The following is a 24,624-nucleotide window of genomic DNA, read 5'->3' as shown; positions in this document are numbered from 1 at the left end:
TAAAGTAAAGATGCGTACCATGCCTGGGACATACGCTGCTTCTGGCTGAGCATCCACTTGTGTCGCACCAGCGTCCGCACCCGGCCTTGGCTTCGTCCGTCCGGCAAGCCTCCGCTAGCCTTTGCTCTGACATGTGCTGCTCTGCCGCGCCATCCATCATCTGGCGAGCAGGGTGAACGTCCCGCCAATCTAACCGATGTCCATGTCGTCATACTATGTCCATAGGCATCTGGTATACCGCTGTTTCTCCAGCACCACCATGTACTGTGAGTATGGAAGTAACAGATGTCAGACGCTCAATGGAGGCATTTGAATTCTCTGCTCGTCATGCAGAAAATCGTGCATGCTGCGACCACCGTGATTAGCTCCGCATACCCCGGAAAATGCCATTGGTTGAACATGGCTCCTGCGCATGCCGTGTGCCGACCCATGCACCAAATCTGGACATCTGGGGAGGCTTCGAGCCATCAGTGTTGTCGAAGAGTGTCTTTGTGCTGGTTCCAGAAATTCCTGCAGCCTAATTCTACAGTCAGCAATTGCCTTCATCATAGCGTCCTGATAAGCATACCTCGATGCATGTTGACCTGGTCTATCCACCACTCGCCAAAGCTGTCGTCTGTCGCCATATCGGCTGCCGTCACTCTTTCCTCCCGTTTGAGCCCGCATAGCATACAAGCTTGGCGCGCTGGTATGCCGCCTTCAGACTGCTTCAATGTCTTTACCGGCATTGTCTCTTGCAAGTCTGGCCCACGATCCAAAGAACCAGCTTTGATCTGATTTGCTCCGGATACGACGTGTCGCAGTCGCCCAACCTGCTCTTTCCAACTTCTCACCACATCTGAGACCTCTCGCTCTTCCTTCATGTTCTCGCCCTTGTCGATACCTGTCAACTTCATCCCGGAAGTTGCTCGTGACGACGCAGGGCCTATTCGCATGCCTTGGGACAGGTGTTGGTCTCGCTTCCAGCGCAATTTACGGCCAGCTATGATGTGTGCCGCAACATTCCCAAGGATTATGTAGCCTTGAAGGTATGCGATTGTTGTGGGCTCGGCCAGTAACTTATTTCTCATGGGTAGGGGTTGCGCTGCCATGGGCTTGAACAACTTCTCATTTGCTTCCGCAAATAGAGAAGGGAAAAGTGATAACAACATACCGGGCGGCGGCACGTTAGTAGGTGGTAGTTCACTGGGCTGTGGATCTGGTATTGTAGAGGAAAGTATTGGAGCTGGCGTAGTGGGTAATGCAGCACTCGTGGTCGACTGCATGGTTCCGGATTTGCTCGGTGCTTTCGTAGGAATAGAAGCCTCCCAATCATCGAATTCATCCCATCCGTCATCTTCTTTCTGTGCCGGTGGTGCGGGTGTTGGGACCGGTCGTTCTCGTCTAGTAGAAGCACCGAATCCGATCTTAGATTTCTTACTCGTGGCCATTTGGCCCTCGAAAATCTGACTTGCGTTGACAGAATTTACACCCCTCGAGACAGGTGGTCGAGACTGTGATATGCTCATATCCCCTAATAGGTCCACGAGTGCTGGGGATGATGCAACAGGTGCTGTAGAAGGCGCTTTATTTTCCTGTTCGCCCTCAAAATCGCCAAAGTCGTCATCATCATCGAAATCATCCTCTGCATCGAACAGTACGCTTGGGTCCACAGACTTCTTGGCCTTCACAATAGGTGCTCGCTGCCAAGTTTGCTGTGTCGGCTCGCAGGACGATTGCGATTCGGATACAAAGGCGTCATTTGTAACTGAGCCCACGTTCCAGGCATTCGATGGTGGTTGGGGGACCGGAGGCGATGTGAATGCGAACAGATCTTGCTTGGCGGCAGGAGCGGGTTCCGTAGATGTGCCGCCCTCGAAATCACCCCAGTCGTCGTTGTCTTCAGCTGTAGATTCTTGAATGAACCTGGAAACAAAGTTCTCATTATTGCCCACGGGCGGAGGTTGCTGCGACGACGATGCTGGGATTGGGGTGTTGGTCAGGCTGTTGAAGAAGCTGAATTCTGACGGAGCAGGTGGAGCGGTAGTCGCCTGCGTGTTAACGGGCCGCGACTGCTGTTGATCCGAGGGGGAGTCGGCTCCAAATTCTGCGAAAAGATCCGCTGACATTGCTCGTACAAAGGGATGAAAATGTAACGTTGTAGAGCGGCGCTGGCCTGCACGTGCATGTGGTTGGTGAGTACACGCCAGCGCTAAAGTCGAAAGAGTGGGCCGGTCTCGAAGCCAAAGCCACAACAATTGCCAGCTTCTTCACATCTGATACAATACCGGATGAGCTTAATGAAGCATGATGAACTCTTGTTCGGTGTAAAGAATATCGCAGCAATGGACGCTCGCAGTGCTCCTTGGCAACTTTCACGCAAACAAAAGAATCCAAAACCGATCCTCTTTAATGACGAACCGGAAACCCTCAGTTTGTAGCACAAGCATTTTACCAGCATTACAACCGTGAACGTCTTAGAGCTGAGCACCTGAAGTAGTCTGATGTGCACAGTTAGTTGCCTTCCTGGATCCAACACTCTAATTAAAAGAAAACTAAACAGGTATAGAGATCACGAGCTTTACATTGCAGCGTACATTAGCTCTTAACGCGCTTTGTTGTAGTAAGAAGAGATACTCTACTCTAAAGGGATGTTAGTTTCTCTCTTTGATGTAGTGTAAGTACAGCACGACCGACATCACATAAGAGCACGACGCATGGTGAGACATTTGTCGCCATCTTTGATAAGACCTCGACGACCAAAGTACTGCTGGTGATAGGCACACCATACAGAGCGATGTGATAGACAACACGAGGAAGAAGTAGAAACACCATCAACAGTAACCAGTCACGCATGTCAGAAGAGAGGTTTTTGTTCATATCCCACCCATGTTTTCATTCATATCATTATGGAAACTATGGAAGGACGACGCCAGGACCCCAGACCGTTATGCATGACACGTTTCAAAAGTCATCACAGCTTTTCCGAAGCAACCACATCCCCAGAACCAGGTATCTAGAGACGAAAGAAGAGAAACAAGCAACCCAAGAAGAGAGCGCTTATTTCTTGGAAGCCTTTTGGGCGGCCTTGGTGACCTTGCCGGCCTTGTCGGCCTTGGCGACGGACTTGATGACACCGACAGCAACGGTCTGACGCATGTCACGGACAGCGAAACGACCGAGAGGAGGGTAGTCAGTGAAAGCCTCAACGCACATGGGCTTGGAGGGAACCATCTTGACGATGGCGGCGTCACCGGACTTGATGAACTTGGGAGAGTTCTCAACAGACTTTCCGGTACGGCGGTCAATCTTCTCGAGGAGCTCAGAGAACTTGCAAGCAATGTGGGCGGTGTGGCAGTCGAGGACTGGGGCGTAACCAGCACCGACCTGACCAGGGTGGTTGAGGACGATGACCTGGGCGTTGAAGGACTCGGCACCCTTGGGGGGGTCGTTCTTGGAGTCACCGGCAACGTTACCACGACGGATCTCCTTGACGGAGACGTTCTTGACGTTGAAGCCGACGTTGTCACCGGGGACACCCTCGGTGAGCTGCTCGTGGTGCATCTCGACGGACTTGACTTCAGTGGTGACACCAGCGGGGGCGAAGGTGACGACCATACCGGCCTTGATGATACCGGTCTCGACACGACCGACGGGCACCGTGCCAATACCACCAATCTTGTAAACATCCTGGAGGGGAAGACGGAGGGGCTTGTCGGTGGGACGGCTGGGAGGGTCGATGGCGTCGATGGCCTCGAGGAGGGTCTTACCAGTGGCCTTGGCCTTGGTCTCCTTCTCCCAACCCTTGTACCAGGGGCAGTTGGATGAGGCCTCAATCATGTTGTCACCGTTGAAACCGGAGATGGGGACGAAGGGAACGTGCTTGGGGTTGTAGCCGACCTTCTTGATGAAGTTGGAGGTCTCCTTGATGATCTCCTGGTAACGCTCCTCGGACCACTTGGTGGTGTCCATCTTGTTGATGGCAACGATGAGCTGCTTGACACCGAGGGTGTAAGCGAGGAGAGCGTGCTCACGAGTCTGGCCATCCTTGGAGATACCAGCCTCGAACTCACCAGTACCGGCGGCAATGATGAGAATAGCGCAGTCGGCCTGGGAGGTACCAGTGATCATGTTCTTGATGAAATCACGGTGACCGGGGGCGTCAACTAAGTAGATGGTTAGTGATTGAAGGTCGTCATGATCAGTTTCGCTGCTGAGTGAATGTTGCGGTTGCTGAATTAGTTGTTGCTGATGCTGAGCTTGAAGTTGCTCTTGCTCTTGCTCTTCCTTCTCTCTGGCCTTCATGATCTTGCGAGCATCTGCAGGCTTGACCTTGTAGCCCAATCTCGCTGACTCTTGATGAGATATGGATTTGAAGTGGGTATTGAGATGTGCATTGCACGAGGCGTTGAAGTCACAGACCTGACATCGAAAGCGCTGGAGGTCTTTCGCCTTCTTCTTGACATCGGCGGCGATCTGATTCACACGACCTGGGTTGCGTTCGCTCCAAGTCTTGTGTTGCTCATGACCAGTTTTCCTGAACTTGACCTCATCCTCCTCGCGCTTCCTCTTCCGGTAGCGTTGAGTCTTAGCTGCATCGCGCTTGAGTTGGAGTTCCCTGGCATGGACAAGCTCTTCCTTGGTCAGAGAAAGATCAGCTCGGACACTCTCTGAAAGTGAGAGGTGAGTGCATCCGGGATTCCAGCTGATGCTTTCTCGAGACCAGAGAAAGAAGTCGGGGATGTAGACTTTGTCCATGATCATCGGGATGCAGGCGCAGAAGATGACAGCGAATACAGATTCCAAGGCGAGGAAGCGGGCTCGAGTGCGAGGAACCAGCTGAGTTGATGGTAGCTTGGTCCAGATGAGCATACCAAAACTCAAGAAATAGCCCTGTTCTAGGGCTATTTTGATGAGCTTGGGTATGCAGCCCTTACCAGAGGAGTAGTTGGTCTCGCGCTTAGCAACCCCATCTTGTGCATGAGTTCCTGAACCAATGTACATGATGGGCGGTAGATCAGGATGCGTGGCGATGAGAGCATACACACCCCACTTCCTGGGGCCGTCTGACTTGGGAAGGTTGAGGAAGTAGCCGATGTCTGGAGGGGTAGGCGACGAGAGCACCTGAGCTAACCCAGGAGCGACAGAGAGAGGAGCTTGTCTGGCGTTGGAATCCCACTCAGAGCTCGATGCAAATGCGAACTTGATCTCTGAGTTGATGAACCAAGAGGGTAGGTCAAGCTGAATCAGGCGAAACCCAGCAGCATCAATGTGAGCTTCGACGGAACCAAGGCTTGGGTTGTAGAGTTCCTCCATGCTGAGTGTCGTGAAGAGGGAGAAAGACAAAGAGCGGAGAGGATGCAGAGGATGTGCAGCCAACGGAGGTGTGATGTTGGGACTCACACCAGACAGTGAGACCATATCCAGGGAAAGTGCCGCCAGATCCTGAGGCGGCAGCATGATGCTGGAAGGAACGTCTTGCACAAGACCGCAAGAACGAACCCAGCAAGAGCAAGAGCAACAGCGAGCTCAGCAAGAGCAACAGCAACATGATAGAAGGGGATACATGATGGAATGTTATACATGATGAGTGGGGATACAAAGAGAAGGTGTGAACATACTAACGGTGACATAGTACTGAGTACAACATGTTAGCATTGTAAAGAACTTGATGTAGTAGGCAGAGGGGTACTAACCTTGGGAGTCTCGAACTTCCAGAGAGCAATGTCGATGGTGATACCACGCTCACGCTCGGCCTTCAACTTGTCGAGGACCCATGCGTACTTGAAGGAACCCTTACCGAGTTCGGCGGCTTCCTGTGAGGCTTGTTAGCTCGCTGTGGCCAGAATGGGGAAATTACATGTGCGTCATTGCGTTGGAGTTCGCGAAGGCCGCATGCGGACTAGCGCTAGCGCGTAAAAGTTCGCACATCCCCACCACCCAAAAATGCCCCTCATCGCGATAAGCCAGGCTTTGGCTACGCGCTCAGAGAAAGCACCGGGTGGGCGCAACAGGCCGCGTGAAAGAAAAGTGATGCCATACCTTCTCGAACTTCTCGATGGTACGCTTGTCAATACCACCGCACTTGTAGATCAAGTCTGTATCCCAGTGTAAGTTGTTTGACCCCGCAGTCGTTCGGAGAGGGAGGGCTTACGGCCGGTGGTGGTGGACTTTCCGGAATCGACGTGGCCGATAACGACCACGTTGATGTGCATCTTCTCCTTACTGCAGCCATTGTTAGCGAGGTGTGCCAAGGGTGGTTGTGGCAGCCTCGAGCTCTTCCAGTGGGCAAATGTCGAGGCTCCACTGGTTCGAGGCGGAAGGCAGGCAGAGTCACTTACCCCATGTTGGCGGTGTTGTGTTGTTTGAGGTTATGTGGTGGTGAGGGGAAGTTGTTTGATACTCAGATTTACAGCGCGCGGTGTAAGGTATGAGTTGGACGGAGAAGAAAAGTTGAGTGATGGAGGGGTCGGGTGCTAATATACCTGGAGGGCTGTGGGTCTGTGCTAGTTTTAGGCGCTAGTTCCCCGTTGGGCTACGAAAACTCCTTCACTTGCAACGAATTCAACTGCGAGAGAGGCAAAACGGGTCCCTTTAATTGGCCCACATGCCATGGAGCCCTTCCACCCGCCTTGACCGCCTGCTATAGCCTTGCCACAGCCGCAGTTGCCTCACGCGAGTCTTTGGGACCATCGTCATTGTTTGCCCATCAGCCCTTTTTTCGTACCCGCGTCACCTACGCGCTACAGCTTTTGCTTTTGCACAATGCTCGATTGTTACCTTCACGGCCGATTTGTCTTATCCTGGAGACTGACCCGGCATGCAGTCATCGCGCTGAAACAGTCCCGGCGTCACCTTTGCCGCACTGCAAACTTTTGGCGGGGTACTGAGATTGCCATCATAATCTGTACCCAGCCCCACTGCAAGCGGAGTCTATAGTGGCCTCGTCGATGGTACTATCCAGATCATGCACAACACCGTGTCCATTTCTTACGTTCCGCTGCTAGCCACTGATTCCATCGACCTTACCGTCACCTTGGGCATTGCTGCTTATGGAGCCATAAATGGGCCCTCGTTGACTCATTAAGCGCTGCCACAGACGCCCACCATCTTTCCGCCCAACTATCGTGGGACAATCCTTGGAACCGCTCATATGCCGCCCTTTACCGACGTGGAACCTGGAGTGGCAACCTACATTGACGCTGACTTCACTAAGCATGCACCTCATACAAGGAAAAAACTAGACAGATACAGAAATAATAAGGTACATTTTACAGTCTACATTATCTCTCAATAAGAAAACTTATAAGGATTTACAGCATTGTAGTCTTCTAGGTTTCTTATTTATATCTACATAGATCTAATACGCTTTATTGTACTAGGAAGAAGTACTCTGCCCTAAGAGGTGTTTAGTTTCTTTCCTTAATGTAGTGATAGCGGCTGAAAGAAAAATTGTTCCAGGATGGAGATCTACTCGCTCGAAACCCAACCGTTATCGCCATCGCGACGCAGCGCAAGCTTTCCACTTTCACTCCGGGGAACGCTGGGCTTGCAGAGCTTCATCAAGCTTTTACCACCAAGGCAACACCGTTTCGCCCATCTACACAGGCTATGTGCATCACAAAAATCTGAACCTCTGGAGCAAATCTCACATTCGAGCTTGTCTTCTTCCATCTGTTGCCCTGCCTGATCTACCGCAGTGAAGGTTGTCAGATGCCAACTCGGTAGCGCAGGTATACGGTTCGTTTTGTTTAAGCTAAGGCCTGGGAGCCATCGAAGAGCTAATACTACGATATCCTTCAGGCAGAGACTTGCCTAGCCAACCTCAAGCTGCAATCTTCCGTCAAGCATACAATCTATGTATTACCGATGAATCAACCTAGCCGTATAATGAACCCCTTCGTTGGCTACACGTCGTTCACAGTCATATAAAGGTTGCGAGAGAATTGCTTCTTGGTGAGAGTGATCGAAGAGGCTTGCGGCAACGCCACATTGATGCGCACAAGATATTCGTTGGATTATCAGAAAGATGAAGGCCAGCGCCTGGGCTTGATACCTCACTGCGCAGACGATTATACTTGGCTCCTGGTAACACCACCTCATGAGTTGCTTCCCTTTCTGAGGCTTCAGAGGTACCAGGATGGCTATCAGCATGACGGTCATCATGTATTTTTTGAAAAGGGTGTGTCCGCTTTCAAGGACAAGCGATGGTACTGAGATGTTCGCATCACACGTCTGGTTGCCCTTACGTTCCCTCACGCTAAACAACTTTAGCAATGTATTCTCTCTCTCTGACGAGTTCTCGATAGAAGCATTCAAGTGCTGTCTACATCCTTCTGTTACAGAGAACATGGATTTTGCATTCCATCGTCATCGAGACTTCACTCTCGATCGGAGCTCACCTTTCGCTTTTGTAGAAAAAAAGGCTTTTGAGTCATGCTAAATAGAGTACATTATCATACCCAAATATTCTGTGATTGAGATTGTTCATGCGACTGGAGAACAGTACCGCTTAGCGGCAGTTATCGTAGACTGTTGATGACGACGGTCTTCAGGAGTACAACAATCGGCTAGGTATTGCATGAACCATGCTAGCTTGGCACAAGGGAATGCGAGGATTACATCAGAAAGCCTATACCACTCTTTGAATACCTAAGTAAGTAATTGTACAACTTAAAATGGGTAACAAGCGTCTTCGCACACTGAAAGGTGGTGAGGTCCCGAACTAGGCCGGAAGAGTCTACCAGAAAAAGGAGATGACTACGTTGTAGCTCGACTGCCTTGTTGGGTTGACGGTATATAGTGGTGAGATAATTCGTAGTAGCGAAGGGTGATTGTAAATGTCTGGTCGACTCAATTGTTATACCCTGTCATTCTTAGCGCAGCCTGCCTCGCTTGCATGGTGCGCGGGCATCTAGCCAGAAACCAAACAGCTGCCCCTCCAGAAAACAGCACCGGGTCTCCTGTGCGACTACACTTGCTCTATTTCCTCCGCATACCCACTCGATGACTGCACCTACACACCTCGATCCCAGCGAGCTGGGAACCAAATCCTACTGGGACGCGGCCTATAGCACCGAGCGCCAAAACTTCGCCGCGAACGCAGAGGACGAAGGAACGATATGGTTCAGCGACGCGGGTGCCGAGGAGCGCATGTTATCTTTTCTTGAGGATCTCGGCGATGAAGGCCACGTACACAAAGAAGGCGATGAGGGCGACAAGAAAGCTGCACGATTCTTAGACCTGGGAACAGGGAATGGGCATCTACTGTTTGCGCTGCGGGAAGACGAGTGGAACGGCGAGATGGTGGGGGTTGATTACTCTGCGCAGAGCGTTACGCTTGCGACGTCAATCCGCGATGCGAAAGATGCTTCTTACAAGGACATTGCGTTTCATGAGTGGGATATCCTGTCGCAGCCACCGGGCGCATGGTTGGGCTCTGGCTTCGACGTTGTACTGGACAAAGGAACGTTTGATGCTATATGCTTGTCACAAGAAGAAGACGCTCAAGGTCGCAGGATCTGCGAGGGATACAGGGAAAAGGTCGAGCCCCTCACGAAGAAGGGCGGCCGATTTCTCATAACGAGCTGTAATTGGACAGAAGAGGAGCTCAAGGGCTGGTTTGGAGGAGGAGAGTTTGAGTTTGAGGGAAAAGTCAAGTACCCCAGCTTTACCTTCGGAGGCAAGACAGGCAGCAGTGTTGTTACGCTCTGCTTCAAGAGGACGTGATTCCGCGCTTCTTTGCTGGGAGGAAAGGTTCCTACCGCTACTATTGCTACGGTCGAACAGCCCGCCGTATCCGCGCGAAAACGAGCCACTTCTTCCGCTCGCCCATGTTCTCCAAACCACCATCGCGCTCCTTGGCCCACGACCGCCGCTGTCCGTTCACATCCATCTCGTATATTTCCTCTACCTCGAGCCCTTGCTCCGGCACCACTTCTTCGAAGAAGGGCGCGACTTTGGCGCGGCCCGTGTGAAAGCCTGCGATACAGTATATACGTGCAGATGGTTCGTTGGAGAGGAAATGCAGCATCGATTGGGCGAGGCTTTGGTGCTCCCATGGCATCCAGAGACAATCGGCTGCGAGGATGCGCGTGTAGTGGTGTGCGTGTGAAGTTTCAAAGGGGGTGCTTGTAGAGCCCCATTGATGGCCTTGGACGGTCACATTGGGCTTCAACAGCTCTGGGACGTTCTTGGCGACGTTGGCTTGGAGGGTATCGAGGATGGGAGCGGCCGGGTAGTCGGTGATGGCAATCTATCAAGCTGTTAGTCCAATGATGCGGGTGGTCCGGGTAGGGGCATACCTCTTTCGCGCCTGCCAGTGTACTAAGAATGCCGCCTAGCCCTACGCCTGCGAGCAAGTGTTCCATCAGTACTCTCTTCTTCACCTATCTTTCCGGCCCAACCCACCTGCGCCCAACTCCAAGACCGTCTCGCCCTCCACACTCCACTTCTTCTCCTCTTCTTTGTCTGTCCACCACTCGCCGTCTCTCCAGCCCTCTTCATCTTGGAGCAGACCCTTGCCGCTTGCGCCCAAGTCTCCACCCTCAACCCGCCCACTGACCAGCTCTGCCATCATAACGCCAGCATTCCACAGGTAATGCGCAAACTTTCGTCTCTGCTCCTCGCCATTGACATCGGCCACTCTCAACTCCAGCTCCCCGAACTTGGCGTTGCGATACAAGATGACCGTGTTTGGATCGTCGCCATGCTGGTTTTGCGTGTCGTCGGTGAAGATGCCGCCGAGGGAGGAGCCAAAGATGTCTTCTGGCTCGAGAGGCGTGTTGCTTGGGCGGCGGAGGTTTATCAGCGACGGCAGTAACATTCCGAGGGCGGACGTGAGTGTAGATGGAAGGAATACGGTGGGCGTCGGCTGGGGATTCGTTGAGACAAGCCGAAAGTGATGGATGGCCGCACGACGCAATGATGCGCTATGGAAGGACTCGCGAAATCTTTAGCGGGGCATGTGTGCTAGGCTGTACGTGGCATGGCTCGCGGGTAGCATGCAGGGACCCAACGCGTCGTCAGACAGGTCGTGAGATCATCATTTGCCGAGGCTGCTGCTGCTCGTGGCGCTCGTTTGAAACTGTGACTTTGCTCCTCCCTTCTATTGTCAGCTTGCTTCTGGTCGATACCATACTGCCAGCTCCCGACAACAAGACTGACTACAACACGTAACCGCTACCATGTCATTCTCGTCGTTCAAGAATCCGGCGACGTACCATTTGCTCAGGTATAACAACTGCACCTTGCAAGCTCAAAACCAGGCACGTCTGATAACAGAGCTACAGCTATGGCACCCTCCTCGGCTCAACCCTCTTCCAGTCCTTCGTCTCAGGCATCGTAGCCTTCCGCGTCCTCCCGCGTCCCCAATTCTCCACACTTCAGAAGCACACTTTCCCTGTATACTTTACGCTCCAAACTCTTACTCCCGTTGTAATGCTGCTCACCTATCCGCGTGGTGGTGCACCCTCCCTGCTTCCATTCCTCTCTTCGTCTCCCATGCCACCGACTGCAACCGACAATCTGAGTTCCTGGCTACATACTACCATGTTCCTCACGGCGCTGGTGAACTGGGTGTACATTGGGCCCAAGACGACCGAGGTCATGGGTCTGAGGAAACATCAGGAGACCAGGGATGGGAAGAAGAGCTATGATGCCGGGCCACACAGCAAGGAGATGCAGGCCTTGAACAAGCAGTTTGGCATCTTGCACGGCGTCAGCAGTTTGGTCAACATGGTGGGCTTGGGGGCTATGATCTGGTATGGTGCGGTACTAGCTGAGGGACTGAGTTTGTAAGGTATGAACAAGGTGTGAAGAGCATGTATGTATTGGGCGAAAGAACTTCGTCGAGTGCGAAAGCGCCATGGCCGACAAGCACGTTTGGCCGTCTTGTTGTACATTCAATATTGAACACACAGCATGTTCACTGTATCCTGCTACAAACGCCTATGCCTTGACAGTAGCTAGTCGATTTCTCTTCTTTGTACTTGCGCAACTCCATGTTCTGACCTGACCCGACATACTGTATCATGGCAATTACACTACAAGAACGTCAATCATCCAAGTCGTCGAATGCTCACACTAAAGGTTACTCGAGGACGCAACGAAACGCGACAAATGATGATAGGGGAGTGCAGTATCGACAGCTTGTCTCTCGCGCTGTAACACAGCGTTTGCATTCGCCATCTCTTGACGACCTTACGAAGACAGATGTGGCTAACAAACTTGCGCATCCGTTGAAGACATGGGAGACACAAGAGCGCTCCATTGCACGAGACAAGGCTCGAATCGAGGCCAAAATGCTGGATATACCATGGAGTAAGACCACTTTTCCTCTTACATGTATTCCTACACTTCACACCGATTCCGACATGCAGATAGAGCTGACAGATGATAGGAAAGTTTATCCGCGATGTAGAGAGCGCTACCCTTGAAGTCCATGTCCTCACGCCAACACGATACGAAGCACCCTGCGGGGACAGGATCAAGAACCAAGAAGCGAGCACGAGAAACGAAGGAGTTTTATACAAATTCGGCGCTTTGAAGGATATGGATGAGGACAAAGAGTGGAAGAAAAAAGACGCGGCTATTTACAACGTGCTCAAAGCTTTTCAGGGAGGACGGTGTCGCGACTGAGGGCTTCCGATCCTAGCATCCGTCGGTAATTGTTGGTGTTAGTGGAGTGTATCGACGATATAGACTATGCCAGAATCCTTCAAGTGTAGATCGAATCCGAAAATTGGTTTCATCTCACCCGAAGTCCTGGATCGAACTTACTGTATGGACATAGCTGGCTACCTGCATCAAGTGACATGAGCAAGCCAGTCATCTAATTTACTCCAGTCGATGGGGTCCAATGCCATATCGTCGACGATATAGTCCGCAGCTAAGAAGGTGTCCAACCCATCCATCTCCATGATATCAAAACCTGAACCGTCAAAGTCGTTGGAGAACGTGGAAGGATTGGTACCATCAAAGACAGTATGAGGATGACCAGATGGCGTTTGGATTGGATTGGGTGTCGAATCCAGTAAGAGATCAGAGTCATCAACTGGGATACTGCCGCCAAGCTGACGCGTATTACTTTTGACTGTATCAGTAGAGGTAGCAACATGACTGCTATTCGCATCGCGTTTCTGCCGTCTCAGTCTTGCACAATCGCGTTGGTGACGTAGACGTGCTATAAAACTGGGTACCGACGATATGACTACATCTCTTGAACGAAGTAGCGCCTCCCGATCGCCATATGCCTTCAAGCATAGATGGCCCACAGCAGCATGAACGGGTTTTCTCATGTCCTCAATCATATCTGGATTGTTGTCGTAGGTTTCACCGATGAGTCTCCAAGCCCGTTCAACATCAAAAACCTCAGGATCGGCCCGGAGAACGTCCAATACGTGAATGAAAGCGTGCCATTGCCGATACCAGGGCGTGTTCCATGCAAACCGTTGGGTAAAGGGGTTAGTCTGTAACATCACTTGTTGTTCGAGAAGTTTAAGACAAACTTCCCATATCTTCTGGCGTTCCTCAAGCGGTGTTTGCTCGATACTACCCCAGCTCCGTGGATGATACATCAAGAACCGGGCTACGTTCAGGCCATATCGAGCAACTAGCATCGTGACAAGGTCCAAAGGCTGAGAGGGATCACAGTAACGAAGATGTTTCGTTTCGATAGCCTCTTGGAGCTCTTGAATCTTACTCTCGCGGTCCTTTTTGTCTTTTCCCGAATGGTCAAGGTTCATCTGGCTAAGGTCTTTTCCTTCTTGTCGAAGGGCTGCGATACGTGCGGCAGCGAACTTTCCCATCTCACACCTTGTCACGATGAAAACAGCGTCCGTCAGTCGATCCGATTGTAGGGGTAGTTCAGTCATACTGGGATACAACTGATCATCGTTGACATTGAGAGGCCACTCAGCTCGGTGGGGACCGACATCAGGATCTCGGTATTTCGAAAGGCCACACAACTCCGTAGCCCGAGAATCATGAGTCTTCAACTGATACCATATACGCCGGCGAATCTCGGTTTCGAAGGGAGATAGTCCTAGATACTTTCCGTCGCGCTCTAGACCCATGCCTTGAGCGATGCGAACAGCTGCACCAGTAAGGGTCCAGTTGGCGCGTGGTGTGTAGATGTCGCGGGTTGTAATGAGATGTATGACTAAAGCCTGGAGAACACCTATACTGGTAGTCTCCATCACCTTTGCTCGCGATAATGCCGTTTCTGTCGCGGAGATGTATTGAGAAAGCAGACGCTCACGGGGCTCAGTGAACCGTTGCTCGCATTCGTTTCGGCTTAACGACATGACAGCGGAGCCATATATAGCAAACATGAGTGCTTCGAGTGCCCGTGGTATGACCCCAGAGCTATCCGCAGCTTTCTCAATCATTGGCCTCAGACTAGGGACATGCACCACTTTCGTCAGTGGATCGACGTTGCTGACAAATGTCTCCCAAAGTTGATGTATGCGGTCTATCGAGGGATGGCGAGGCCTACCGCCGGTATGAGTATGTCTGAGGAGAGCAAATCCTGAGTTATCGGATATCGCTTCTTCTTCACTAATATCACTCGAGTCTTCCAAATCGTTCTCCGGATCAAGAGACTAAGCACCGGTTACTATCTAGAGGGCAAAATAGGAACTGGAAGAGTTTTTGTAGGGTCTTGTCACACACCTCTTCGACCACTCTATTCCATAGAGTGTTTTCGACAAACTTGAAAGATGTCTGTCCTTGAACATTCGGCGTTTGGATAGCGTATGGAGACGGTCCGGACTCGAGAGATGAAGGCGTTCTCAGTTGACTGACATGCTGCTGTTGTTGATCAGGCACAGTGTGTGTCATAGGCTGTGATCCATTGTTTGTCCAATCTGGAAGCCTTCCGACGTCGATCCCTTGCTCTTGAAGAAGGGCTTCATACTGTCGCAGTCGGTCAGTCAGTACATTAACCTTGACGCGCTTCTTCTTCTTCTTCGGCGGTTGCACTGGATTGAAGATGCAGTCAACGCTATGCTTGATGCAAGCACTACATGGTTTCTGTCGGTCGCATTTGACTACAGAAGTGTACACAAGTCAGCGCGTATGCCATACACGGCATGCACGACAACATGACTTGCCTTTTCGTTCAGCACATCGTATGCATGAGAAGGTTGGTCTTTTGTGTGTGCCTGAGGAAGGCATTGTGGTTGCCATTGATAGATTTGGCTTCTTAAAGTAGCATTGGCGGCAGGAGTTGGCACTTGAAACTGTCGCAACCCACTGAATCGAAGTACGGGCAACAGGAAGAAGGTTGCTGGAGTTTGCGTAGGGGCTATGTTAGAAGATGGTAGATACGCGGCGCCTCACCGGGAATAGTGCCCTGGCCCCACAAAATCCCACGCTCAACGCCCGAGCCGTCGCCCGAATGCACGAAGCCCGAAGCACGCCAACTCCGAATCCTCATCAGCTTTCTTCTTGTATGCCCGAGACCACGCATCCGGTCACAAGAGAAAACAAAATGTCGTATATAAAACATCATTCGGTCTGGTCATCATGGCAGAACATTACTCACCAAACCGTCGTTCACATCTACCACACCTCTCCTCGGCCAGACAACCACCCCAACCATGCACATCCTGATTGTAGGCTCAGGCATTGCCGGACCGACCCTGGCTTACTGGATCTCCCATAATCTGGAAAACTCCATCACTGTCCTTGAGAAATCTCCCTCGCTTTTGCTGTATGGGCAAAATGTCGACATTTCAGGCAGCGCGGTAACATGCATAAAAAAGATGGGTCTGATGCCGCAAGTTAAGCATTGCAACACCAAAGAGCTTGGCACTCGGTTTATCGACTCATACGGAAAGCCATTTGCACCTTTCCCAATCAAAGAAGGAAGCTCAGCAAGTCTAACATCGGAGTACGAAATCCTGCGAGGCGATCTAGCAAAGATCTTGTACAACGCAACACAGTCCCATTCCAATGTGACCTATCTCTTCAATACCACAATCACGGAAATCCTCCAGAATGATTCTTTGAGCGTAAAAGTACTCCTCAGCGACAACACAGTACGCACGTACGATCTTCTAGTGGCAGCAGATGGCCAGTGGTCTAAGACACGCAGTCTGATCTTCCCGTCCCAACAAGTCACAATTAGCCATCAGGGCATGTACTCTGTGTATTTTACCGTACCACGACGCGCAACCGATACGGCATGGTGGAACATTTTCGTCGCACAGGGCTCACGTACTATTTCCACACGTCCTGACCCTCATGGTACACTTCGTGCGTTGTTCACATTCATGCCAACTACCTCCGCCCAAGAAGCCCAGTGGGCCGAAGCAAGTAGGATGGGAAGAAAGTTACAACAAGAACTTCTTCGCAAAGAGTTTGCAGACGCGGGTTGGATTTGCGACAGACTTCTTGGTGACGTGGCCGCAGCACCAGACTTCTACTTCCATGCCATCAACCAAGTCAAGATGCAACGGTGGAGTCACAATCGTGTGATCTGTTTGGGAGATGCGGCATTTTGTCCCAGTCCGTTGACAGGCATGGGGACGTCGCTCGCAGTTCTAGGAGCGTATATTCTGGCGGGAGAATTGAGCTGCATGACTACTTTCTCTTCTTCTGTTTCGACTTCACTTTCAATGGATGCTCTTGCGACTGCGCTTGCGAGTTACGAAGCGAAATTTCGACCGTATGTTGAGCAGAGTCAAGAAATTCCACCTTTTGTACCGGGGTTCATGCATCCAGATTCGGCGTGGAAGAGAACGATATTGCATGGATTCTTGACAATGGTGTCCAGGGTAGTAAGGTGGGAATGGGTCGGCCGATGGTTGGGGGACGCAGAGAGTAGGGATGATGGGTTCAAGTTACCAGAGTATGTGGCGTTTGAAAGCAAAGACAAGAAGTAACACAATGCGGATGGAAAGGAGGAGATGGGGTAACGTAGTTGTACTTCAGGTAAACAAACATGGGTATCTTGATTATTACAACCTATACCGTAAAACTAGTCAATCGAATGGGAAAAGAGACAAAGAATAAGTCAATAGCACTCCATGACTGAGACCAACAACGCCACGCTATGTACGGTGCGATGCAAAACCTTCGTATCTCATATACCAGCCACTCTGGGTGGCTCATCGCCCAGGTTCAATACCTCAGTCTTCTGCCTCACAGCGGCCCAGTCGGTGGGATCAATACCAACCCTGGTTTCCTCGGACCCATCTGCGGAAGGACGTTCTGGAGCATCCAATGCGTCCTTCGAATCTGCAGATACCAGATCTTTAGCCTCATTAACTGGGCTAACAAGCTCAGGTTCTGACTTGTTCTTTACAGCGTCATTCAGACGGGTCGCGCTAAGCGGATTCGAATTATCCTCCTGTAGCGCAGCATCACCAGCCACTTGGCGTTTAGGTGGAAGCTGGAGTTCCTTTCTTTCGACATGCTCACCATGCTCCAACGAAGTAGTAGGAGCAGTACTCATCCTATGCATACCCCCACCTCTCGCGTTTCCGTCTACACTTCTCCGTGCGTTTCCAGGATCCGCGACCTTGGCCTGGTCCTCTGGACAGACTCTGCCTGGCTTGTCGTTGGGTGTATGAGTGTTTGGTCTTCCTTTGGAGTACGACCGCCTCCCGTCTTTCTTTGCAACTTCTGTGCTCTTGCGCCCGACTCTTTGACCTTCTTTATGGTCACCTCGGCCTGTGAGTGACCCAATGATGCCGTTCTTGTGCTGCTTCTTTTCTTCAGCAATCGTCTTCTGTAGAGCCTTCCAACGGATGGTGACATTCTCCTCTACAGATTCCTTCTTCTCAGAGGTTCGCTTGGCTCCTTGTTGAGCTTCTTGAATGGCCGAAACCTGAGATTTCGATTCCAGCATCGACAGCTCTTTTTGTCCTTCAGCAATGCGGGCACGGCGTAGATAATTAGTAGGTTGGTATCGTTTCATGTATTCTGCGTCAAGCCCCTTCATCGTGTATGCCAAAGGGCCAAGAAGGGCTGCGATATCCTTGAGTACGAAGCCGCCAATGCCAAAGCCCACGCCTCGCACCGCGCCCACGACACCGTTCTTCTTCGCGCCATTGTAGGGCTGGGTGACAAGACCCGAAACGCCATCCATGACGCCATAAACAAGCTCGTCGCGACCAGCACGAGTGCCAGAGTGGAAACCCGTCACTCGAGGTGGACGGCGCACCGTTTCATCTCCGTACAGACGCGGAGCGTTGTGGAAGCCCTGTGTGATAGCAAGTGTCAAGTCCATAGGAAATCTGGCAATAGCGTGTCCGGTCTTCCTGAAGCCAAATGCAGCTTCGCGGCTAAGCTCTTCAGCCAATTCTTCGTCTGGTTCCGTGATTTTGGAAAGCGTTGATTCGTTGCGATTTGCTTGTGGCCGACCTGCATCTTGGCTGTCCTGCTTCTGTTCCGTGCTTTGAGCTCCATCTGGCGTGTTTGCATTTGCCTTTACTAATGCGGCCTTTTTCTGCTCGTGACGCTGTTGATGTCTGCGCTTCTTCTCCCTTAGCTTCTCCCGTTTCCTGATACTCTTCCCCATCTCTACAGGCATACCGCCTACACCTGCTGCAGCATCAGAAAACGATGTCATCAAGCTGCCCCAGACGCCCGTGATAGGCTCTCCCGGTCCGCCAAAGTCATTCCATTCGTAGTGTCGAACAAGTCGCAGGTCGCTCCATTTGAGCTTCCTCTTCTCGACAAGTATTTCAGCTGCGAGCGCGGAAAGCTTGATGTCCGTGTTCTTGATCTTCCACACCGCAGCACGGTTATCGAGGAAGTCGCAACGCATGCTGCCCTCTCCATGTAGAGGCAGTGATCTGTGAAAGGAGCGTACAGCATTAAGCGCACCATCACCTTCCTTCTCGATGCTTTCGGCGATCTTCTTCACATTCTCTTTAGCTTCATCAGTGAGACATTGCTTGATGCCCTCTGCTAGCCGTTCAGCGCTAAGCTTTTTGTATGGTATACAATCGTGAGCTCCGGCCTTTGCCTTGCTGACCATCGCACCCCAGAACGGTTGGTCACCAAAGAAGGGCACAATCATTGTCGGTATAGCGCACTTGAGACCGATAGCGGTTGTTCCAGCACCTCCGTGATGCACCACAGCAGCGCACTTCGGGAAAAGCCAATCGTGAGGTGTGTTCTCCAGCATGAAGACATTCTCCGGACAATCGGCATTGGAGCCAAACCCACCCCAGCCCTTTGAAACAAGAGCACGGCAGCCGACAGATTTCACAGCGTCAAAGATGAGCTTTGTGAATTGATCTGGATCGTCTACGACGATGGAGCCGAATCCGATATAGACTGGAGGAGGTCCGTCGTCCAAAAACTTCTTTAGCTCATCTGGTGGCGTGAATGACGAAGCTAGATCAAGGAAAACAAAACCGGAGATGTCAATTTCTGGACCCCAGTCCTTGGGCTTTGGGATGAGACCCGGTGACCACATATATGTGTAGGGTACTTTGAGCCGATAGAGTTGACCTGGCGCCCATATCCTGCTGACTTCCTCGAGATGCAAGACCTGGGTACGAAACCGGTTGATGAGATCACCAAGCCCTTGCCACATCATCATCTCGACGAGTGGATATGACATGAAATTGCTGTAGGTCGCTTCGACATTACTGGCCTTGATGTTTGCAAGTGGATGAGGGAACTGGCTCGTGGGTGTGTAAGGGAAGCTTTGGTAATTTAGTACTGGATTGAGACTTCAAGTGACAACAACTTACGTGAACATCATGTGTAGCGGTATACCCAACTTCTCGGCAATGTGAGTTGGAGCGAAACTTGGCGGATTTGAAATGATAGCATCCGCGACGAAGGGTGCCTTGTCGCCCACTGTTGCATGTTAGCTAGAATACGGCGCAAGCTGATCTGAACGACTTACTCATCTTGGCGTTCGTTTTATCGGTCTCATCGTCGGTCGCATTGATGCAAGCACGCCACATGCCTTGGAACATCTCGTACATTTGGCTCCTCCGTCGGCCAATCTCACCCTCCTTGATTGTTTCGATATTCGGAATCAGACCAGGGTTTTTAACCATGAAGGCCATCAGCTCGGCTGGATTACCACCGACGGAGAAGAATTCCAAGCCCGAATCCTTCTCCACGAAGTCTTTGAACGCTGGGTGTGTAGCCAGACGAACGCGGTGCCCATAATCTTCCTTTAGAATCTTGCCTATGCGAATGAAAGGCTGGATGTCACCGCGCGACCCGATGATAATGATAACGATATTTAGCCTGATCCTTCTTGCAGGGTCATGTTCCATTTCGTCATCTTCTGGTTTGATCTTGGTGGCTCCGACCTCGTCGTAACTCGCAGGTCCCTGGTCCTCATCGTTGCCATGCTTCTTGAAAGCTGTGCCTAGAGCTTTTGCAATGTAGCCACTACCGAGATTCTCCTCCAATATGCTAAGCTTGAGACGTCCATCTGCTTTTGAAACCCTGCCTTTCGTGTTGAAGTGTTCGTTGGAGATCTTCAAGCGGGAAAAGGGCCCGGACCGGCTTCCGCGTGGCTTGCGTGTCGCTTGCTTGGTGAGGTCGTCAGCGTGACCGAGGCTCTTGCGAGGATATTCTTTCTCATCGTCTGAAGAGTCGGAGGAGTCGGAGTCGGGGTCGAAAGTAATCGTCGCTGCTCTCTCGGGCGCTGCTGGTCTTGCCTCGCGTGGTTGTTGCATTCTTCCCAGTAACGAGTGTCTCACAGAAGGTTTCGGTCGCTCAGTCGCCCATCTGTGCTGGGCGGGACGCGATGTCGACGTGAATACACTGGATGTCGACTCGGCGGCATGCTGTGATGCTCGAGTCGGTCGGTCTGGCGACGATGCGCCGTCTTTCTGAGCCATGTCTGCGGTCGATGTGTCTTGGGTGGGCGCGGGCGCGGTGGGCTCTTGGCCAGGAATATTCGGAAAGGTCGGCTCTTCGATGACCATACCAACGGGCGAGACGACGCCCTCGTCTTTGAGACTAAGAGTAGGGTTCGCCATAGCTGCTATGCGAAGAAGTTTGGCGTCCTGTGGGTCAGCCGATCTGGATCTTAGTGATGGGTCCGCGTTGGCGGGAGTGACGGAGCGATGATGGTGACAGCACAGAGAGAGAGCGAAACCTAAGCCTGAAGGAACTCGCGCGCCCCTGCTTCGCCTGCATGCGCCAACAAAGCTCTTGGTAGATTTGTCTGGATGTGGACAACGGTCGCGCGTAAATGTGAAAAGACACACGTGCGAATCGCGTCGAATTGTCGTAGCGGGCGATCAGGGCCAACCGGTGGACAGCAGGAACAGGCGGCATGACATCACATGTAGACTACGGGTCTTGCGGAAGGCCCCAATTCGGGATTTAACTTGGTCGGGTTAATCCAATGACCTTGAATTTGTGCCTGGGCGTTCCTTGGGCGACTCTTTTGCCGAGGTTGAGCGACAGGGATTAGAATCCCATATTCTGAAACATGGCATTGTCCAACGCGGGTGCTTGTCGCAAGCCACTGGGTATACCAGAGTTGTGAGAAGGTGGTGTATAGTACAAGCCTCACCATCTACTCACTGTGGGATGTGTCGGTGCATTCCAGCTGCGATGCATACGGCCGATGCTGCATAGGCATCGTGACCCTATGATGCAAGCCTTAGTGTGTAGCGTTCCGATTCATCCGCCTCGCCATCCAAACTCATACAAATGCCCCCAAATGCGTTATAGTCGGCTTCTGGAAGTAGCCGGTTTTCGATCTGCAAGCACTTTTGGAGGGGTTTTTGGTCCAATGCAGCTAGCTGAGAACGCTTTTGACCTCCATCTTCCATTGGTTGGCCACTACTGCACAATAGTTCTAGCGCCAGAAGGTGTTTGTTGCCGGCAAAGCCAACGCATCATGGTGTCTGATGACGATAGTGTTTGATTATGCTCCTGGACATAGTCGTAGCTTCACGACGAGTTATCACCGCCCGAGGCCCAGACTGTACAGCGATGCTTTGACAATGTCCTGCGCCCATCCAACCCAGCCTCTCCCAGCCTGGACCATGTTCAAAATCTTGACAAAGGTACGGTTCCATTGATCCTGATCTTCCCAATCATCGGCATAAGGCTCGAAAATTGCCGTCTCAATACTGTCAGGAGCGCCAGGAGTGACGAGCTCCCACTCGCCATTATCTTTTTGACGGACGTGCATCTTGGGTCCTACAACAAGGGCCCTGCCGAGGATGCGCGAATCGGCAACGAAGCGTGTTCCTGCATCGACTACATCTTCGACCTTGCCCAATCCGCCTCCTGCGAGTATGAATCGCGCACCAGCTGTCACAATGGGCGTGTCGATGAAATACGGACAGAGAAGGTTCACACGTATGCCTTGAAGGCCGCTGGTAACCCTCAGGCTTCTGAAGAGACCGAGGACTGCATGCTTTGCAGCACAGTACTGCGGCTGTATCGCAATGGGCGCAAGAGAGGCGATGGAGCCTAACAGTAGTATATGGCGGTCGCGAGGGGATGTGGTGGAAGGCGTCGAGTTCAAGCTGCAGGGCGAGGAACCCGGGTTCTTAGGTAGCCAGAAACAGGCAAGGTGAGTAGTGTAGAGCACACCAGTGAGGTTTACATCCATGATTTTGAAGGCGGGCGGGGGTGGCTCGGCTGCATCAAGGTTGACACCTTCCTGTAGGACGTCGCGGCCTGCTATGCCAGCATTTGCGACGACGCAGTCGAGACCTCCATGTGGGCTCTTCTTGACTGCTTCCTTGAAGAGGTTGACCTGCGATTGCCAGTCTGTCACGTCGCAGTGTACGAAGTGGGCAGAGCCGCCATTCTTACTGTCCTTGTTGATGTCACGACACAGGGCGTCTCCCTTGTGCACATTGATGTCTCCGACAATGACGGTTGCGCCGGCAGCCACCCATTGTCGCACGAAGCCTGCGCCGAAGCCACTCGCTCCTCCGGTTATCAGTATGACCTTGGCCTTGACCCAGGCTGCGTCGTAGGGGACGGTTACGTCGATGGGCAGCGATTGGACAATGTTTGGTTTCTGTGGCTTGTAGTCGTCCATGGCTGTGTCTTGTGCTGTGCAAAGCTAACTAGAACGAGGGGCATGGAAGTGGGAGCTGGGGGATGCCTCTTATATCGTGGGGGACGTGTACGGCCATGTTGGTGCTTCAGCTCGCAAGGTGCACTAAAAACGAGCAGCCTCGGCTCGCTGGTGCTGGGTCGCGCATCCATAGGGTGCCTGAGATGCCCAGAGGGGGTTACATGAGCTGGTGGGGCTGTTCCTGGATCCCTGCGTAAATTTCCAGTCGCATGCACCCCCGCCTTGCCTGCGAACAAGTCACGGCTGCTTGCGAACAAATCACGGCTGCTTGCCTGTCCTCGAGCTGCTCTCATCCGACTACTCGATCCATGGCATCATGACGGCCAAGCCCCCCGCCCTCGATGTCTCGGCCACGCACCTCGTCGCGACGCTGTTCTACAAGGCCGACACCCCAAACTTCTTCCAGCATGCAGACTTGTCCCCACGCAGTCCCGGCGACCCCATCCCATCCGCCTCGCTCGAGTCGCTAAAAGACGGCGTCGTGCCTACCCAGGACCTTGCAGACTACCCGCTCGAGCCGCCGACTCCTGGGCCCAACGCCCTCGACAACCTCTATGGAAGCTACATCAGCCAAAGCTGCCTCACAGACTTCTTCGCCACCCTCACCAGCGTCATCGCCGGCCTGGAGCAGAACACGATAACGAGCAGGAGGCTCGAGGCGAGCAAGCTCTGCAGGGTAGTCGAAGTCACCTTCCCGCTGCACAGCGCTTCGCCCATCGCGCTCGAGACACTGCGGAGGCATGAGGCTGTATCGCGCTTCGAGCGCAAATGGAACACCGAGTGCGTCTTCCAGCCAGACACGGTCCACCGCCGATACAAGAGGCTGGCTGTCTTTGACATGGACAGCACCCTGATACAGCAGGAGGTCATCGACGAAATCGCCTCGCTGATCGGCGTCGAGAAGGAGGTATCCGCCATCACCGCTGCCGCCATGAACGGCGAGTTGGACTTTGAGGCTAGCCTGCGCGCACGATGCAAGCTGTTGAAGGGCGTGCCAAGCAGTGTCTTCGAGACGCTGAAGCCGCGCATCACTCTGAACGAGGGCGTCAAGGACCTCATCACCGCTTTGAAGCGATTAGGCTTCAAGACTGCCGTTCTCAGTGGAGGCTTCACTCCGCTGACGGGCTGGATGGGCCAGCAACTCGGTCTCGACTACGCCTTCGCCAATCATCTCGTTGTTTCCGACGACGGAGCCACGCTTACCGGCGAACTGACTGGCGAAATTGTACACGCCCAGAAGAAACGCCAACACGTCCTGGAAATTGCCGAGAAGGAAAACATACTTCTGGACCAAGTTGTATGCGTCGGCGACGGCGCCAACGACCTTCCCATGATGGGTGTGGCTGGTTTGGGTGTTGCCTTCCATGCAAAGCCAAAGGTGCAGATGCAGGCTCCTGCTCGCCTAAACTCCAAGAGCATGTTGGACGTCCTGTACCTCTTTGGTATCTCCAAGGAGGAGCAAGAAGCACTATTGCGATAGCGTAGCTAATCAAGACTACAAGAGGTAATCAGCATACACCCACTCGAACCGGCCACGACGCCACAATATGCAACCTAGCAGTCTGACTAGATATCGCACGGGTCGTAGATAGCGAGTAACAAGG

General features: G+C 52.3%; 11 protein-coding genes across 11 annotated transcripts; 5 read left to right on the top strand and 6 right to left on the bottom strand.

The window, feature by feature from the left end:
- Positions 1-467: 467 nt before the first annotated feature.
- CC77DRAFT_1058733 (hypothetical protein) lies at positions 468-2,108 on the bottom strand (the record flags this gene model as incomplete). Its single annotated transcript, XM_018528162.1, has 2 exons — positions 468-517; positions 569-2,108. The coding sequence occupies 2 exons, from the start codon at positions 2,106-2,108 to the stop codon at positions 468-470; spliced, it is 1,590 nt and encodes a 529-aa protein (XP_018388410.1).
- A 462-nt stretch (positions 2,109-2,570) lies between these two features.
- Positions 2,571-6,408, bottom strand: CC77DRAFT_983580 (elongation factor-1a). The gene is made up of 6 exons (XM_018536149.1): positions 6,321-6,408; positions 6,134-6,204; positions 6,022-6,077; positions 5,676-5,795; positions 5,601-5,616; positions 2,571-4,145 (listed from the first exon to the last, which is right to left on the bottom strand). Exons 1-6 carry the CDS (start codon positions 6,323-6,325, stop codon positions 3,040-3,042), a joined length of 1,374 nt encoding a protein of 457 aa, XP_018388409.1. The 5' UTR covers positions 6,326-6,408; the 3' UTR covers positions 2,571-3,039.
- A 2,279-nt stretch (positions 6,409-8,687) lies between these two features.
- On the top strand, positions 8,688-9,731 carry CC77DRAFT_682789 (methyltransferase-like protein-like protein 10). The gene has a single exon (XM_018532747.1). It carries the CDS (start codon positions 8,986-8,988, stop codon positions 9,706-9,708), a length of 723 nt encoding a protein of 240 aa, XP_018388408.1. The 5' UTR covers positions 8,688-8,985; the 3' UTR covers positions 9,709-9,731.
- A 23-nt stretch (positions 9,732-9,754) lies between these two features.
- CC77DRAFT_1029086 (hypothetical protein) lies at positions 9,755-10,804 on the bottom strand (the record flags this gene model as incomplete). The annotated part of the gene is made up of 3 exons (XM_018526490.1): positions 9,755-10,234; positions 10,284-10,330; positions 10,390-10,804. The coding sequence occupies 3 exons, from the start codon at positions 10,802-10,804 to the stop codon at positions 9,755-9,757; spliced, it is 942 nt and encodes a 313-aa protein (XP_018388407.1).
- Positions 10,805-11,117: 313 nt separating this feature from the next.
- CC77DRAFT_1017824 (hypothetical protein) lies at positions 11,118-11,919 on the top strand. The gene is made up of 2 exons (XM_018524482.1): positions 11,118-11,212; positions 11,271-11,919. The coding sequence occupies exons 1-2, from the start codon at positions 11,166-11,168 to the stop codon at positions 11,776-11,778; spliced, it is 555 nt and encodes a 184-aa protein (XP_018388406.1). The 5' UTR covers positions 11,118-11,165; the 3' UTR covers positions 11,779-11,919.
- A 92-nt stretch (positions 11,920-12,011) lies between these two features.
- Positions 12,012-12,618, top strand: CC77DRAFT_1058727 (hypothetical protein; the record flags this gene model as incomplete). Its single annotated transcript, XM_018528161.1, has 2 exons — positions 12,012-12,300; positions 12,380-12,618. The coding sequence occupies 2 exons, from the start codon at positions 12,012-12,014 to the stop codon at positions 12,616-12,618; spliced, it is 528 nt and encodes a 175-aa protein (XP_018388405.1).
- CC77DRAFT_683159 (hypothetical protein) lies at positions 12,601-15,309 on the bottom strand. Its single transcript, XM_018532748.1, has 3 exons — positions 15,093-15,309; positions 14,653-15,029; positions 12,601-14,582 (listed from the first exon to the last, which is right to left on the bottom strand). Exons 1-3 carry the CDS (start codon positions 15,166-15,168, stop codon positions 12,786-12,788), a joined length of 2,250 nt encoding a protein of 749 aa, XP_018388404.1. The 5' UTR covers positions 15,169-15,309; the 3' UTR covers positions 12,601-12,785.
- An 82-nt stretch (positions 15,310-15,391) lies between these two features.
- On the top strand, positions 15,392-17,041 carry CC77DRAFT_1047964 (FAD/NAD(P)-binding domain-containing protein). The gene has a single exon (XM_018527506.1). The coding sequence runs from the start codon at positions 15,582-15,584 to the stop codon at positions 16,866-16,868; it is 1,287 nt and encodes a 428-aa protein (XP_018388403.1). The 5' UTR covers positions 15,392-15,581; the 3' UTR covers positions 16,869-17,041.
- On the bottom strand, positions 16,969-21,246 carry CC77DRAFT_679872 (UDP-Glycosyltransferase/glycogen phosphorylase). The gene is made up of 3 exons (XM_018532742.1): positions 19,853-21,246; positions 19,695-19,803; positions 16,969-19,646 (listed from the first exon to the last, which is right to left on the bottom strand). The coding sequence occupies exons 1-3, from the start codon at positions 20,946-20,948 to the stop codon at positions 17,069-17,071; spliced, it is 3,783 nt and encodes a 1,260-aa protein (XP_018388402.1). The 5' UTR covers positions 20,949-21,246; the 3' UTR covers positions 16,969-17,068.
- A 621-nt stretch (positions 21,247-21,867) lies between these two features.
- Positions 21,868-23,159, bottom strand: CC77DRAFT_679850 (NAD(P)-binding protein). The gene has a single exon (XM_018532740.1). It carries the CDS (start codon positions 22,979-22,981, stop codon positions 21,887-21,889), a length of 1,095 nt encoding a protein of 364 aa, XP_018388401.1. The 5' UTR covers positions 22,982-23,159; the 3' UTR covers positions 21,868-21,886.
- Positions 23,066-24,588, top strand: CC77DRAFT_680029 (phosphoserine phosphatase serb). The gene has a single exon (XM_018532744.1). The coding sequence runs from the start codon at positions 23,337-23,339 to the stop codon at positions 24,498-24,500; it is 1,164 nt and encodes a 387-aa protein (XP_018388400.1). The 5' UTR covers positions 23,066-23,336; the 3' UTR covers positions 24,501-24,588.
- Positions 24,589-24,624: the final 36 nt, after the last annotated feature.

The sequence above is a fragment of the Alternaria alternata genome (genome assembly GCF_001642055.1).
Source record: "Alternaria alternata strain SRC1lrK2f unplaced genomic scaffold CC77scaffold_5, whole genome shotgun sequence".
Taxonomy (NCBI): domain Eukaryota; kingdom Fungi; phylum Ascomycota; class Dothideomycetes; order Pleosporales; family Pleosporaceae; genus Alternaria; species Alternaria alternata.
The sequence above is the reverse complement of the archived record's forward strand: the minus strand, read 5'-3'. Positions and strand labels throughout refer to the sequence as shown.